The following is a 14,220-nucleotide window of genomic DNA, read 5'->3' as shown; positions in this document are numbered from 1 at the left end:
CCTAATATTATTTGATTTTTCCTTTTAATGACCTCCATTTAATTTTAAATTATTGGTTTTATTGACTTAGAAAAACCGTGTTTTATTTGTTAGGGATTAAAAATTAAGTTAATACACATTTTGTTTCTAGAACTTCACTAGATAGATTTACGAAATACGCGACAATGACAACTTGGAAGGAATTAAATATTAAGTTATTTACTCCTGGTATTTGGAACAAACCAAAGTTGTTGAAGAGATTTTTCTCAGTCATTTTTTAAGTTTAGCTGAGAACAGTTCCTAAACTTCAAAAATTTGTATCTATTTTTCAACAGTTTGCAGATGTTTAATGGTTGTAAAAAGTTATTACAGAGTATTCATTAACCACAGAAATAACCTTTTTATACCCACAACATCGTATTGTGTTTTATAGACAAATTTTATAATAAAAACTAAAAAGTAGTGTATTTACAATGGTTTTATAGTATATCATACCTCAATGGTTAGTATACACAGTGTCTCAAAATTGACGCCCGTGCTTTTAGGATTCGTTTCAGACGACTAAAACAAACCAAAAGTTAAGAGTGGAAAATTGTCCAATTGCCCTTCGTTATCGAGTTATTGATAAAAAATAAAATTTAAAATTGAAACAAAATTTTATTAAAAGCAAGTTTACCAAATTTGTTAGTACAAAATATGCTACAATGCGATCGATTTGAAAACTTTTTTGCAAATGTCCTAGCCACAGGAATGACAGTGCCGTCATACACATATCTAACTTATATTATAACCGAGCTTGTAACATACAGGGTGACCCAGGGGTACATATTTTTGTTTGCTATTTGAAATATTACCATGCTGTTTTAATTATTCAATAGATCGACTTAAAGTCCACAAACTAAAAATATTTTTATTATAGACAGGGTGTTGTATACGAGTTATAGGATGGTGATCAAATTTATATTTTTTTAAATGAAACAGCCTATTTTATATTTTTGCATAATTGGTTTCTACGCAAAAAGATAAAGTAACTTTATATAAACTAAGGTACTGGATATTGTTATGGACTGCCATCATATGATTTTGACAATGACAGCAACTTTTTGACCTTAAAAATTTTCCTTGGCAAATCGACTAAATTGTCAAAAATAAATATTTTAGGTTACCTTTTGTGTCAATAAATTGTGACAATAACACAAAATTTTTCAAATCTTGTCACTTCTTTGGCATTTTTCCAAGGTCAAAAAGTCGTTGTCATTGTCAGAGTCATATGATGGCAGTACCTCTGTCCATGATAAGCTTTCTATTGATATGTGGTTTGTATAGCAAATGTGAAGTATTTCTAAACGAGTTCCAATATGTTTTTTTCTTTTTTTATTTTTTATTATTAATTCTTGATGAGTAGGTAAAATTCATTAGTGGACCAAGGAATAATTAAATTACTAATGTAACTAGTCACATTAGTACTCATAAAAAATAAATTACCATATGACTTATCAGACTCTAGGATAACAAATTTTCTTGTAATAAATTTTTTTTTTGAAAAATTTTGAAAAATGTCTTAAATTTGCTATGCAAACCCCATACCATTAGAAAACTTATTAAAAATGCGATACATAAAAAAATGCATGGTGTTCTATTTGAAAAAAATGAGTTATTCAACTTTTTGTGTTGTTTTTTTGTGCATGTATTAACTAAAAGTCGTCTGTTTGCTACAGGTATTATAAGTTTTCCTGTTGCAAATTTATCGGAAAATATTCATAAGCGACTTCACAGTGATTTTTCAAATGTAGGTCTTTTTTATAACCAGAAGTTGAATAATTCCGAGACGAAAAAAGATAGACCCATAAAAGTTTATATAAAGTGACATTATTTTTTTGTGTAGAAACCAATTTCGCAAAAATATATAAGGTGTTCCTTTTAAAAAAATGTAACTTTGATTCACCACCCTGTATACATCACCCTGTGTATATTAACAAAATTGAGTTAAGATACAGTAATAAAAATTTTGCGTACTTAATAACAAAAACATTATCCGGAAAATGGCAAAAGTAAATTATTGCTCCCTTCAACGAGGTTACAAAATTATGTCTTCAAATAAAATTCAAACAGCAGGAGAAACTGCAGTGTTTCAACGCTTCAGGCATTTTGCAGCTACCAAGCTTTCTGGTTATAGAAAAGAATTTGAATAAAAAATTGGCGTTTCTTTACAATAAGAATTGTTCAAACTGACATAAAGAACTGCACAAGTTTTATTCTTCTCATTAGGATTTAAACTTGATACGAGATAAAAGTTATTAAACAAAAATATTATGATAGGTTTCAGAAGTTTGAATAAGATGAGATTCTTTAAAATCAACTTGAAAAGTGGGAAGCTGCAGAACTTGACTCGATAAAGTTATTAGATGGATGATTTTTTTTTTCCTGAAAATGGTCTGAAAACTGCATTGATTTCTATTTTTCTTCACATTTAAATAGATTACGTAAAACTGTCTAACGAAACCTATAACGCCACACGGATAGATAATTTTTTCCTGAAAATGACCTGCAATCTGCTATAATCGATTATTTTCAGAATTTACTAGAATATATACACTGAGGTTTTTATTTTACTAAACATTGCATATAACACTATTAATTGTATTAGCCTATAAATATTCAATTAAAAAAACATGACAATGCATTGTAAACAGTTCCATAGAAACATAATTGTTCAACAAAATAATACTTTGCTGTACAGGATGAGTGAATAGTGGGTTACTTTTGACATGTCCTAAGAAGCAATCAAAAATACCATGCGATCATTTGAATTTATGATTAGAGTAGGCATTGTCAGTTTCTTAACTTGGATAAAAACGGTAATTGTGATAATTAATCAAACTGAAGAGTCAAATAATAATGTTTTGAAGGGTAATATTGAATTTGAATACTTTTTTCCTCAGTTTGCATTAGTTTTTTATTCACAAAAAAATTAAAATTGCCTACTCTAATTCAAATTCATAACTGTCAAAACAAACGCGACACGACTAAGATCAATGTAATCGTGAATTAAATTTAATGTTTTTAACGATTACCGATCTAGTCAGCTGGAATCAGTATCATTGTAGTATTATTGGTTGCATATTTATGGAAATTCAGAAATAACCCACTATTGACTCAGCCTGTATATTGCTTTCTGAAGATAACAAAACACTCTGCAACATTAAGTGAAAAGTATTTTTATTTCTAACATTCCTTTCTATATTTAAATTAAACTACATAAAACCTACCCCTCCTAAAACCCTTACAGGTTGCACAGAAGGGAAAACATGTTTTTCGTTTTAAACAGACACAAAGAACCTCTTTTATTAATCGCTCAATCATGGTGTGGTTACAGATTGACGTCTGATTCATGTAAATTTGATTAATTATGATGTAAATAAAAGCCGCGCTCCCAAAAGAGCATTTTCTGCTATTGTATGCAGCAAAAATGATAAATAAGACAGGAGATTTGATTTTACAGTGCTTTTAATGCATGCCAAAAGTATAGGAGAAAACGCAAACCCACAACAATCCACTATTTTACGTCAGATTTACTCCACCGACAAATTTTTCGCAATTCTTTAGTTTGGATTTAGATTCCAACTTTTAAACACTTTTAAATTGGTTCCCGGGAACAAAATTCGTTATGAATTTTTTAGTGCGTTGAGAAACTTACCAACAAAGAAAAAATCAAATTATTGTTTTATTTTGCCCACTTTAAATTTAATTGGGTTATTTTAAATTTGATAAAACGTTTGATCAGTAATGCAATTATTTAATTAAGAAAACGCTGCAGCAACTTCATTGAAAAATAACCGTATAAGCATTCCTTTCATCTTCTTTTACTCTCATTGCTCGAAACTTCAAACTTTGAATTAGGATGAGGAGCTTGTCATAAATTTTACTTCACTCAACTTTATTTTCTGAGGTTTCTAACAAATATTTAAGCCGGAAGTTTAACCTGCGATAGTCGAACCACCACACCGTGGAGAATTTAAAGTTTATGGCTCGACAAAAATCTAAGAACGTATCGCAGAAGGTAAGGCTTTTATGACTTAATTAAAACTGAAACAATTTTAGATTAGATTAAGCTCCAAACGACTTAATTTTGAGCTTTTAGTTTTACCAATTCAATAAATATGCAGTGAGATTTTTGAAGATTCAAAAGTTTAAGATTTTGAAGTTTATAAGCGTCTTGTTTGTTTTTGTTGTGCGATTTTCCCAGCGGATAACTTTATCAAATCATACGTTTGGAGAACAAAAGACGAAGGTAATCGCGTATAAAACTCACCTAACATGCCAACTGGAAATTGGCCTGGTGCTTCAAGTGGGTTCGCTATAACGCTTTGTGTTACAACCCAAACATAATTTTCTCCAGTAAGGTGAAAATCCTTAGCGGCAGTAAGTATGTCTATTGCTTCTTGACTCGTACAATAAAGCAGCATTACTCGGGCTTCAGAATCCACAAGTGCAGCCAAGTCGCGATGGTGTGATACGAGGACTGCGTTGAGGATCGTAAACTTGAAGCGGTCCTGGAAAAAAATAATTACGATAATTTTGTTTACTTACAGAAATTAGAGTTAAATGGGGCCAAATCGGTTTCGCCAGTCGAAGAAACGTACATTTACGAGTTTTCTAAATTGCAATTTCATACAAGAGTGAACCTAAAACGTCTGTACAATTTTCAATCAGCTTCAAAATCGATCTAAGGCTGTGTTTGTAAACATCTAAATATTTTGCTTTATTTTTCTGACGCTAGAGAAAAGAGTATTACGATGTGCCACTACTGACTAGAATTAATTGTTATAAAACTTTTACAATGAAAAATTCAGTTTCTGTCCATACCGTACAGATACCTACGTGGAAACCGCTAATAAGGCTTTAAATTAAAATGTTGGATATGAGCTCGCATTTTTAATATAAGTTACTGTGAAGAAATATTTAAAAAAAGATAGGGTTGAAAACAGGAGAAAAGGGTTTTTAAAGATTATTCAAAGTCGGTAAGAGTTAGAAAAACCTTGTAAACAAAAACTGTAATGCATAAAATTTTGTATAAAAATAATTTCTTGACTGTTTTCATATTTTTTTGTAGCATTTTAAGCTCTCTTTTTAATGTCCAAATCCTAGATTATAAACACTATTTTAAAACACGTCTCCTATAGCAACGTGTTTTAAATTAAAATGATCCACAAAAAAATTGAATAACACTCATATGAAAACGCTTAAAGTTCTCAGATGTCTAGGTATGCAACTCGCATAACGACAGGCCTCCAAGTATAAGCTTGTGTTTTTGTTCTCCTATTATTAATAACTATTAATTAACAAAGTTTAGGGTGGTTAAATGTAAAGGGATGATGAATTCGACGTTTATCGTTGGTTCCCCGTCACACTACACAAATGTTTCTCTATTAACTGTCCTGAAGAAGACTCAAAAAAGCTAGCGAAACGTCGACAATTAATCATATACCAAAAAATAAGACTAATAATTAATCGCACCTTAAGTAAAGAGATGATGTGAACAATTTTTAAAAATCATCATAAACATTTGATTCTTATGTAAAGTTTTCTGCTTAATTCGAATGCGAAAATCGTTTTTGGATTGATTTAAAATTGATTTCATTATGAATTAAAGGTTTTAGAAAAAATTTTACAAAAACATAAAATAGGAAAAATCTTGCGTTTACATCTTCTTTCTAGATAAAGCTACGAGTAGCAACTTCAATTTTCTGTAAAAAGTTTGTCATTGAATGAAGATTCTAATTTCTAACGTGCTTACACAAAGTTGAGTTTCGATAAAAAGAAACTGAATAAAATTATATTTTCTTGTAACGTTACATAATTGTGTAGTAATATAAAATTTGAAAGGAAATAGAAAATACCAAAACAAATCGATTAAGTAAAATTTGTGTAAATCAAAAATGCATCGTTTTCTCAAAAAATCGTTCTGAACTTAATGTCATAAATTTCAAGAACTGCTAGAATGATAAAAATTGGCGTAAATTATAATATTATTGACAAAACGACATAGGTAAAATATCTTTTTGAGACACTTCATATTCTATTTCAATTGTTTTATTAATTAAATTTTACAAAAAAAAACAAGAAAATTTTTATGGCAGTACCGAGATTCGAATCACTTCCACAAATGGACGAGGCAACGAAGAAGCCGAGTCCTTAATGAATTGAGTCTGCTAAAACTATTTAACGGTAATGTTGCATACAAACTTTTTTGGTACCAGTTCTCTAGAACAACCAAATTGTAAAATTGTTTACGTTTCAAATCCACTTTCATCAAAGTGCAGTCAATCGATGGTCATAGCAACGACTGATTTACTGAAACAATAATAAATTGTCATTGTTGACAGTTCATTAATAACTTGACACTCTTGGCAGTTGATGACAGAAGTTGACGTACTGCACATAACAACGCGCAGAATTATGGAATCACTGTTTCAGTGCATTTTTTACGAAATGCCCAGACGAGATATTGATACATTTCATTAAGGAGGTCGTGCTTTTGTCACATAATAAATAAATTAGAGTCCTCAAAATGAATTAGAGTCCGAAAAGTGTTGCTATGACGACTTTAAGAACTTGTTCTTTAAAATGACGTTTTGCGAAGTTAAAGCAGTTCCCATTTTTGGGAGCGTGTACCAGAAATAACTATTAAAAGATGGACTACTACTTAATCGAGATAAAATAAAGCAAACAGTTCAGGTCAGTTTTTGGTGCAAGAATTATCTCGATTTCAGTAGTATCTACCACGTGATTGCAATTTAGGTAAAAGTATTGTAAAATGCGCTCGAAGTGAAATCGCAACCTACGAGTATTTGTCTCTGAAGCGTGGTCACCCTACCTTTTCAAACAATTAGAGGCCTAGAAATAGTAAACTATAAAAAAAACATTAAAACAAATTGAAATGGATTTGAATTTTGTAATTTAGTTGTAATTCGGCATTTTTTTGGATTTTTACCTACAGGAGATGAAAATACTCTTTTGATTTTTTTGTATTAATAAAAAATTAACAGAGTAATTAAGGCCGTTAGTTTTCGGTCGCTAAAGTCTTGCTGGTTAAGTTATTTCTGGAAAACTGAATTCTAAATTATAATTGGTGCATATAAATAGGGTGAGAAGTTCGGCTCAGGAAGAAGAATGTAAAGTAGTGAAGTGATCTGAAAGTTGTAGAAGCCCACATAACTCGTTATGTGTACTATAAACGAATAAAAACTTTCCTTAATCCGCAGTCATTATTTTGGTCATTGTTGATTTTTTCAGTTAAACATCTTAAACAAAACTTGTCAATACCTGCAAGAGGTTCACCATCTGTTTAAGATTTCTAATAATGGCCAGAATAATCACTGCAGTTTTAGGGAAGTTTTTATTGGTTTATAGTAGACATAACAAGTTATGTAGATCTACATCTACAAGATGGTCCAGCCCAGCTCCCGTCTTCTGTAGTTCAGGTATTATAAAACTTGGAGTGTTGATATTTTTTATACTCTGGGGCACATTTCAGAAAAGTATTTTTGATTATACAGAATATCCCAAAAACATTATGACCTCGTAATAATGATATTTTAATGGCATGCTATTATTTTTTTGTATTAATTATGAAACCTTTTTAGCTTCTTACAAGTCCCTAAGTTTTTTTCAAATTGGATCAAAGATTACTGTTAAAAAAACAATAACAAAAAAAAACGATTTTACACCTTTAGTTTTAAACATTAATAAAAATTGAAACAGTGCTTTTTTGAAGACATTATTACCACGTAAGTGTTAAACAAGGTCTAACAGAAATATTAAGTGACTTTGATTGATTTGAGTTACTACAAGGTGTTTACAATTTATTTTCATTTTTTTTTAATTTTTAAAGCCTTTTATTTTGCTTATTTTACATTGCAAACCCTGTTTATTTTTATACCATTCGATGTATGTAAAAATTGTAATTAAGTAAATAACTCAATTGATTTAACATCTCCTTGAGTTCCAAGAGCTCCAAATGGCTAGGACATTTTTTGTCTTCAATGACAATTTACAAGTTCGATAAACAATGCGTAACTTTTGTTTTTGTTTAATGTCCACCGATGGCAAACGGTATAAAAATTGTTTTCTCTGCTTCAAAACTTTACAAAAAATGACAACAGTCCATTTACATTTTTTTGGTTCAAATAGATAAAAGATTAAAACTTACTAAGTTTCCGTGTGATAATTATAATCTGGTGCCAAGTAAACCCATTAATTAAAAGAGAAAACCTATTGTGAAAAATTAAAGTTGTTTTTTGAAACAAATATTACGTCTTAATAATCTTGTTGTTTATTTCGTAAATACGACTAGAAGTAAGTACATGTACGCACAGTTTCTACAAGAAGTTAACGTTAAATTTTATCGGTCCATAATTTCTGTAGAAACACCAATCAGCAGATCATCCCTACTGTGTTCCTACCTTAGCAACTATTAAACCGATAAAATTTATCTAACTATAAGTCGTTCTTAACTCTTTTAATTTTAATAATACAGGGTGTCTCAGCTAAGACTTTCGTGCTTAATATCTCAGTTATTTGTTAACGGATTGATATGAAATTTAGAATGTACATATTTTTGGAGGTGATCTTTCAATTAGGGGCAAAAAATGACCTTGAGTTAAAAAATAAGATTTTAAAACACATTTCTTTTATTTAAAATTAAGCCAAATTACCGTTGGATCATTAAACCCCGAAAAATAAATGGCCACACAAAAAATTAACCAAATCGCTCGGCTGATCCAAGAAAAAAATTAAATTTTGTTGTTAAAAACTTAATCCAAATTTTGATAGTAATGTGGGCAGTCACCTTTTGAAACAATTGATGAAGCATTTCTATGCGGCATTTTGTGTACCACTGAAAAAAACTGTCAAAAGTGTGCGCACTGTCAGAAAAGTAAAATTGTTTTAATTTGGTGAAATTACTTTAAAAACCAACAACAGTGGCTGAAATTTCTGTGTTGTTAAAAAAGGAATCAATATTCGCCTGTGGAAAGTGTTGTTGGACTTTTTGTGAAATGCTATTTATGAAATTTAAAGTTCAAAGAATCGTCAATAATTTGAAGACACAGGAAGCGTACCTGAACTAAATCGAGTGAGGACAAAACACGTCACTGGAAACGAAGCAATAGTTGGGGCTGTAATTCAAGCTTTTGAAGAGAAAGTCCTGAGTGTTCAAGTATCTAGAATGTTTCAGTTGTTTTTCAGTCTTTTAGTCATTTTGGAAAAAATTAAAGCATCCAGTACCAAAAGTAAGTCAAAAATATTGTTTTTTAACTTTGTATGGGTGAGAGATAATTGTAAAATTTCCATTGCGTGCCAGTTACTTTTCTGCGAGTAGGATTGACCAAAATTCAATGGTAGTGCTCATTTGTCTCATTGAGATCTACGCTAACCCAATAACCCAATAACCCAAGAAACGTGAAGTAAAAATGACAACTTTATAATGGTTTTTTATTATAATGACAGTCAATTCCATGACAACGAAAGGTATACTGATCTCACATTATATTATTTCCAATTTTTGTCATATTTATATCAGTATTTATAATTTCAGAGTCTACCACTAAAAAAATAACGTGAAGATTCGTGGATAACGTCTTTAAAACACTTGCTTTGTTTCGAGTCGCGCGTGTTTTAAAGACCTCAACATCCACTTATACGTTAATATACCAATGTAGAATTTATTGCTTTACAATTTTTATTTCAAACTTTTTTCCTATTACCGATTTTGAATAATCTTTAAAAACAATTTATTTTCATTTTTTGATCCCCTTCTCGGGGGTTGAAACAGAGTAACAGACAGTGCTTTGACTAAAGGTTTTTAAATACTTCACTGTAACTTATGTGAAAAAATGCAAGCTTATCCCTAACATTTTGATTTAAAGAATTATTTCACTGCATTTTTGGTCTATCTTCCTAGATAGCTAGTAGTAACTCGTTTAAGAATTTAAGATTCTGCTCGCTATCTGCGTCATCTTCACCCTGTAATTGCAGCCGATGAACGTCATCCTAACAGGTCCACAAAGCACCAAAACGCTGCGTCATCGAAGTAGAAAAAGCAACTTTTCCAATTGTCAAAGAACAGTGATCTTGGGCCCTATTAATCAAGTCCGCTATCCGCTACAGAGTTAAGACGATCATTTCGTGTTCGAACAAGATCTCGAAGAGAAAGAATGTAGCAGAATCAATTATTGGACAGCAAGGGCAATCCTTTGTTTGATAATACAAACTTTTGTGCGAAATGTTGCTGCTGAATAGCATAATTAATCAGCTTGAATTGTACATTTCTGAAAAATCGGGACTAACACAATGGTATAACAATTGTGTTTGGGCTACATTATGAAATTACATACCCACAGCGTTTTGGTGCAATGCGTGGAATCATTTAATTGTGCCAGAGGGCACGTCCTATTTCTAGTCGCACATTTAATAATAATTTGAATAAATTTAAATCAGTTTTATGTGCTAAATGGCACTTGAAATTTCTTGTTACTTGCGTTATTATGTAAATTGCATTAACAAAAATCGTCTTTCGGCATCTTCGTTGAATTTACATCTACCCGAAACGAATCAATAGTTACGGTCTCAGTGCGGTTGCCTTATTTCGTAATCCGAATTCGTGTCTGATTTAATTTAAGTTTAATAAAATCATTATTGCAAAGTGGAGCATCCTTAAAAGTTCATCAAACTCGTGCTTTTATTTTTTAATTTACATCAAATTTACTACAAATACGTGTATCTGCAGTCAGACGGTTTCGACACCGTATTGTGTGTGGCAGAGATATGTCAATATTTGTGTAACGGGTAATGTTATTATCACTATTGATTTCACAATTCTGTGCCATTTTAAGATAAATCAAGTGATACTTGGGTAAATAGGTAATTAATGAAGTGATTCAAGCTTTTAGTAAAGTGGTAGTTTAAGAAATATATTTTAAAATATCTCCTCAATAATTGGTCTTGAAATAAATCAGTTTTAAAACAGACTGTAAACTTAATGATAAAGTTATTAATCAGGAAGTTGATTCGACTTGTAATAAAAAAATCTCCACATATTGAAATTATTTATTAAAATTAAAGAACAAATCACATGAAGTAATCATTTATAGAAAGCATTGAATTGTTACAAAAGAAATAAATTTTCAATAGGTGAAAATAGGTCCTCATGAACTTGTCCTGTAAGATTCAAAACTCTTTTAAGAAAGTTGTAATTATTGACAAGATTTTTCTTTAAAAAGTCTGAGGAATTTTAAGGCTTTGTTTTTAATTTACAATAATTTGAGAGTGTAATAATGAACTGAAGTAAAAATCTTTTTTAGGCGCATTTTAGTTTGTCAACATTTCAGACCAACTCAGACCTTTCTCAAAACTTCTTTTCTTCAATTCATTCGTTTCTTGAATATCATTTAATAGCATTTAGTGGTAGCCCTCAAAAAGGACTGACTTAGTGGGAAACGTCAGCATACTACCAAGTTACTTTTACAGCATAATATTAACATTTAGAAACGTTTATAAAACCGCAAATTTGTTAGAACTACTCGTATCTTACGATTTTACGAGTATTTATGAGATGAACTAAGCACGTCTGTGTTAACTCCACTGCAGACGAAGAGATAAATAAATATTAGAAAATTATTGAAGAGGGTGGATGTTTTAGGAGTGCTAAAAGAAATGAAATACTTTCAGTCACTAGCAGATATTACAAAAACCAAACTTTCAGGAAAAAAGAATCCCTTGATCATCATAATCATAGTCAACATCATAATCATAATCTTTATTGGTGTCAATATACAACGTAGGCATTTATTCAAGTCAGCAATAAGTATAATGGCAGAAACAATGTAAGTGAACATATTATACAGTGTGGAATTTATAACTGGAATAAATTCATAACTTGGATATAGGCGATTTTTGTGCAAATTCCAGAAACAGGTCGCTTTTTGTTTTTGCTTGCCCATCATTTGGTGGATATAGTTTTTGTTTATCTGCTGTCAAAACTACACAGCCACCTCCAACTTTTTTCAAATACAACGGTATGTCGTGTGACACCTCATTTCAAAGAGCAGTACAACGCACTATTTGTTTTCTAAATATTGTCAATGCACAAGTAAGAAAAAAATTATTGCAGTGTGGAATTATTGACTAAAACAAAATTTGAAACTTAAATATAAGCGATTTTTGTAAAAACGTCTGAAAGAGGTCGATTTTGTTTTTCTTTGCGCATTATTTGGTGCATGCGGTTTTTGTTTATCTGCCTTCAAAAATGCACAGCCACCTTTAACTTTTTTTTTTAATATCAAGTGTCAAGGGCACTTTGCAAGACATACAACGCACTATTTGTTTTCTGAATATTTTCAAAGCCTATGCGATAAAAAAATGAAAACCAATTTTTGTAACTTGAAATCAAATTACACTATAAATCTTGCAAAATGTTAGAGATCCATGCTACGATTGTTATGTTATTCCTAGGAGAGGAACCGTGCTCATTTTGAACAATTGTTGCATTAAATAATATTCAACTTATAAATTGGTATTTATTTTTTATCACGTAGGCTTTGAAAAAATTTAAAAAACAAATAGTGCATTGTATTGCTTGCGAAGTGGGCTTTCATACAAGGTGTCACTTGACATACCGTTACTTTTGAAAAAAAAATGTTAGAGGTGGCTGTGCAATTCTGACAGCAGATAAACAATAACCATATGCACCAAATAGTGGGCAAAGAAAAATAAAAAGTGACCTGGTTTAGGAATTCTCACTACAATCGCCTAAATCAAAATTATAAACTTTATTCCAGTTAAAAGTTCCACGGTGTATAAATCATTCTTAGTGAAAATTTATAATACAGAAAAGTCACAATTAAGATATTCTTTAAAAGAATAAAATGGGTTTTTCACTAAAAATTTTTTGATCACATTTTTTAAATATTTTACAAGGTAAGGTTTTAATATGAAAAGGTAAAATATTGAAGAATTTTAAACAATAATAATTGACAGCGTCTCGCGAACGATTTAATCTTAAGAATTCATAATGAAGTATTAGCTGTTTCAAAACTATAAAAACGCCAACGTCGCATTTTCTCTCAAAATAATCTGTTATAAATTATTCATATTATGAAAATAATAGCTAATGTAATTTATAATTACAATAAGAGACCTTATTGTAATAATAATTAATAACTATTTTACAATTTTATCAATCCTATTTAAAAAAATAATTCGGTAAAATGCCACGCTAGCGTGTTTATAGTTTTGAAACAGCTAATAAGTCTTTATGACGAGTATAATGTCCATGATTTAGTATTGAAAATTGTGAAAAGTTATCTTTAACAAAAAGTAAACAAAAATAAATGTAGAAAGACGGAAGTGTCATGACCACAAAATCTGCGAAACTCTTGTGACAATCTTCTCTATAATTTAAATTATTAATAATGCCGATACTTCTACGTTGGAGTGCAAATAGCATTTTCGTATGACAAGAATGCCGCCACAGTAGTGCACCGTACGTTAAGTGGCTTTGTATGAAAGAATAATACGCCGTGATAATTGTTTTTTTGAAAGAAACTTTTGTTTGTTGTCTTAATAAGTAAATTTGTTGTGATATTTTATTGGCAATGTAAGCTACATGATTTTCACAAGTATATTTATTATCAACATAAATACCCAATAATTTAATAGCTTTTGAAGTTTCATCAATGTTGCGTAACAAAAATGTAATTAATTGTGTTTTGTCTTCATTAAGAGATAGTTTATTTGATTCAAATCATATTTTGATACCTTTGTCCGAGGACAAAATCCATCAATAAAATTATGGAAGTCGAATTAAGAAACCACACTAGTCAAAAAACGAGAAGCAAATTATTAAATTATTATTAAATGCTTAGCATCTTATTTACAAAGACAAGGGTTGTAAGGTTTAAATTGTGTATTTGGTGATTTCCATTTTAACTGTTATTTTTTTCACCGAGATAAATTACAACAGGTGTGATTCAGGTTTAGAAGCTACGTTTCAATTGGTTTCTGTTTGAAAAGCAATTCCTATGCAAGACCTTTCTTTCACTCCTGATTTATACAGTAAAATTTAAGACTAAAAGTTGGGTTTCAACATTAAGTAACTTGACTCTTCTTGCTTCAAAGAGCAAGAATTACATTCGAAGTTTAATAGTTAAAATAAAAAACGTTCATTTTACTGTTTCTAGC

General features: G+C 30.4%; 1 protein-coding gene across 3 annotated transcripts in view; it reads right to left on the bottom strand.

Annotated features, from left to right (window-relative positions):
* The window catches only part of Nmdar2 (NMDA receptor 2), a 186,540-nt gene that overhangs the window by 88,166 nt on the left and 84,154 nt on the right, over window positions 1–14,220 (bottom strand). For all 3 annotated transcript variants that reach the window (XM_015978316.2, XM_008193054.3, XM_015978318.2), the window contains exon 3: window positions 4,292–4,532. In XM_015978316.2, coding sequence (XP_015833802.1) covers window positions 4,292–4,532 — 241 coding nt within the window. The remainder of the gene's footprint in view (window positions 1–4,291; window positions 4,533–14,220) is intronic.

The sequence above is a fragment of the Tribolium castaneum genome, chromosome 1 (assembly GCF_031307605.1).
Source record: "Tribolium castaneum strain GA2 chromosome 1, icTriCast1.1, whole genome shotgun sequence".
Classification (NCBI taxonomy): Eukaryota; Metazoa; Arthropoda; class Insecta; order Coleoptera; family Tenebrionidae; genus Tribolium; species Tribolium castaneum.
The sequence above is the reverse complement of the archived record's forward strand: the minus strand, read 5'-3'. Positions and strand labels throughout refer to the sequence as shown.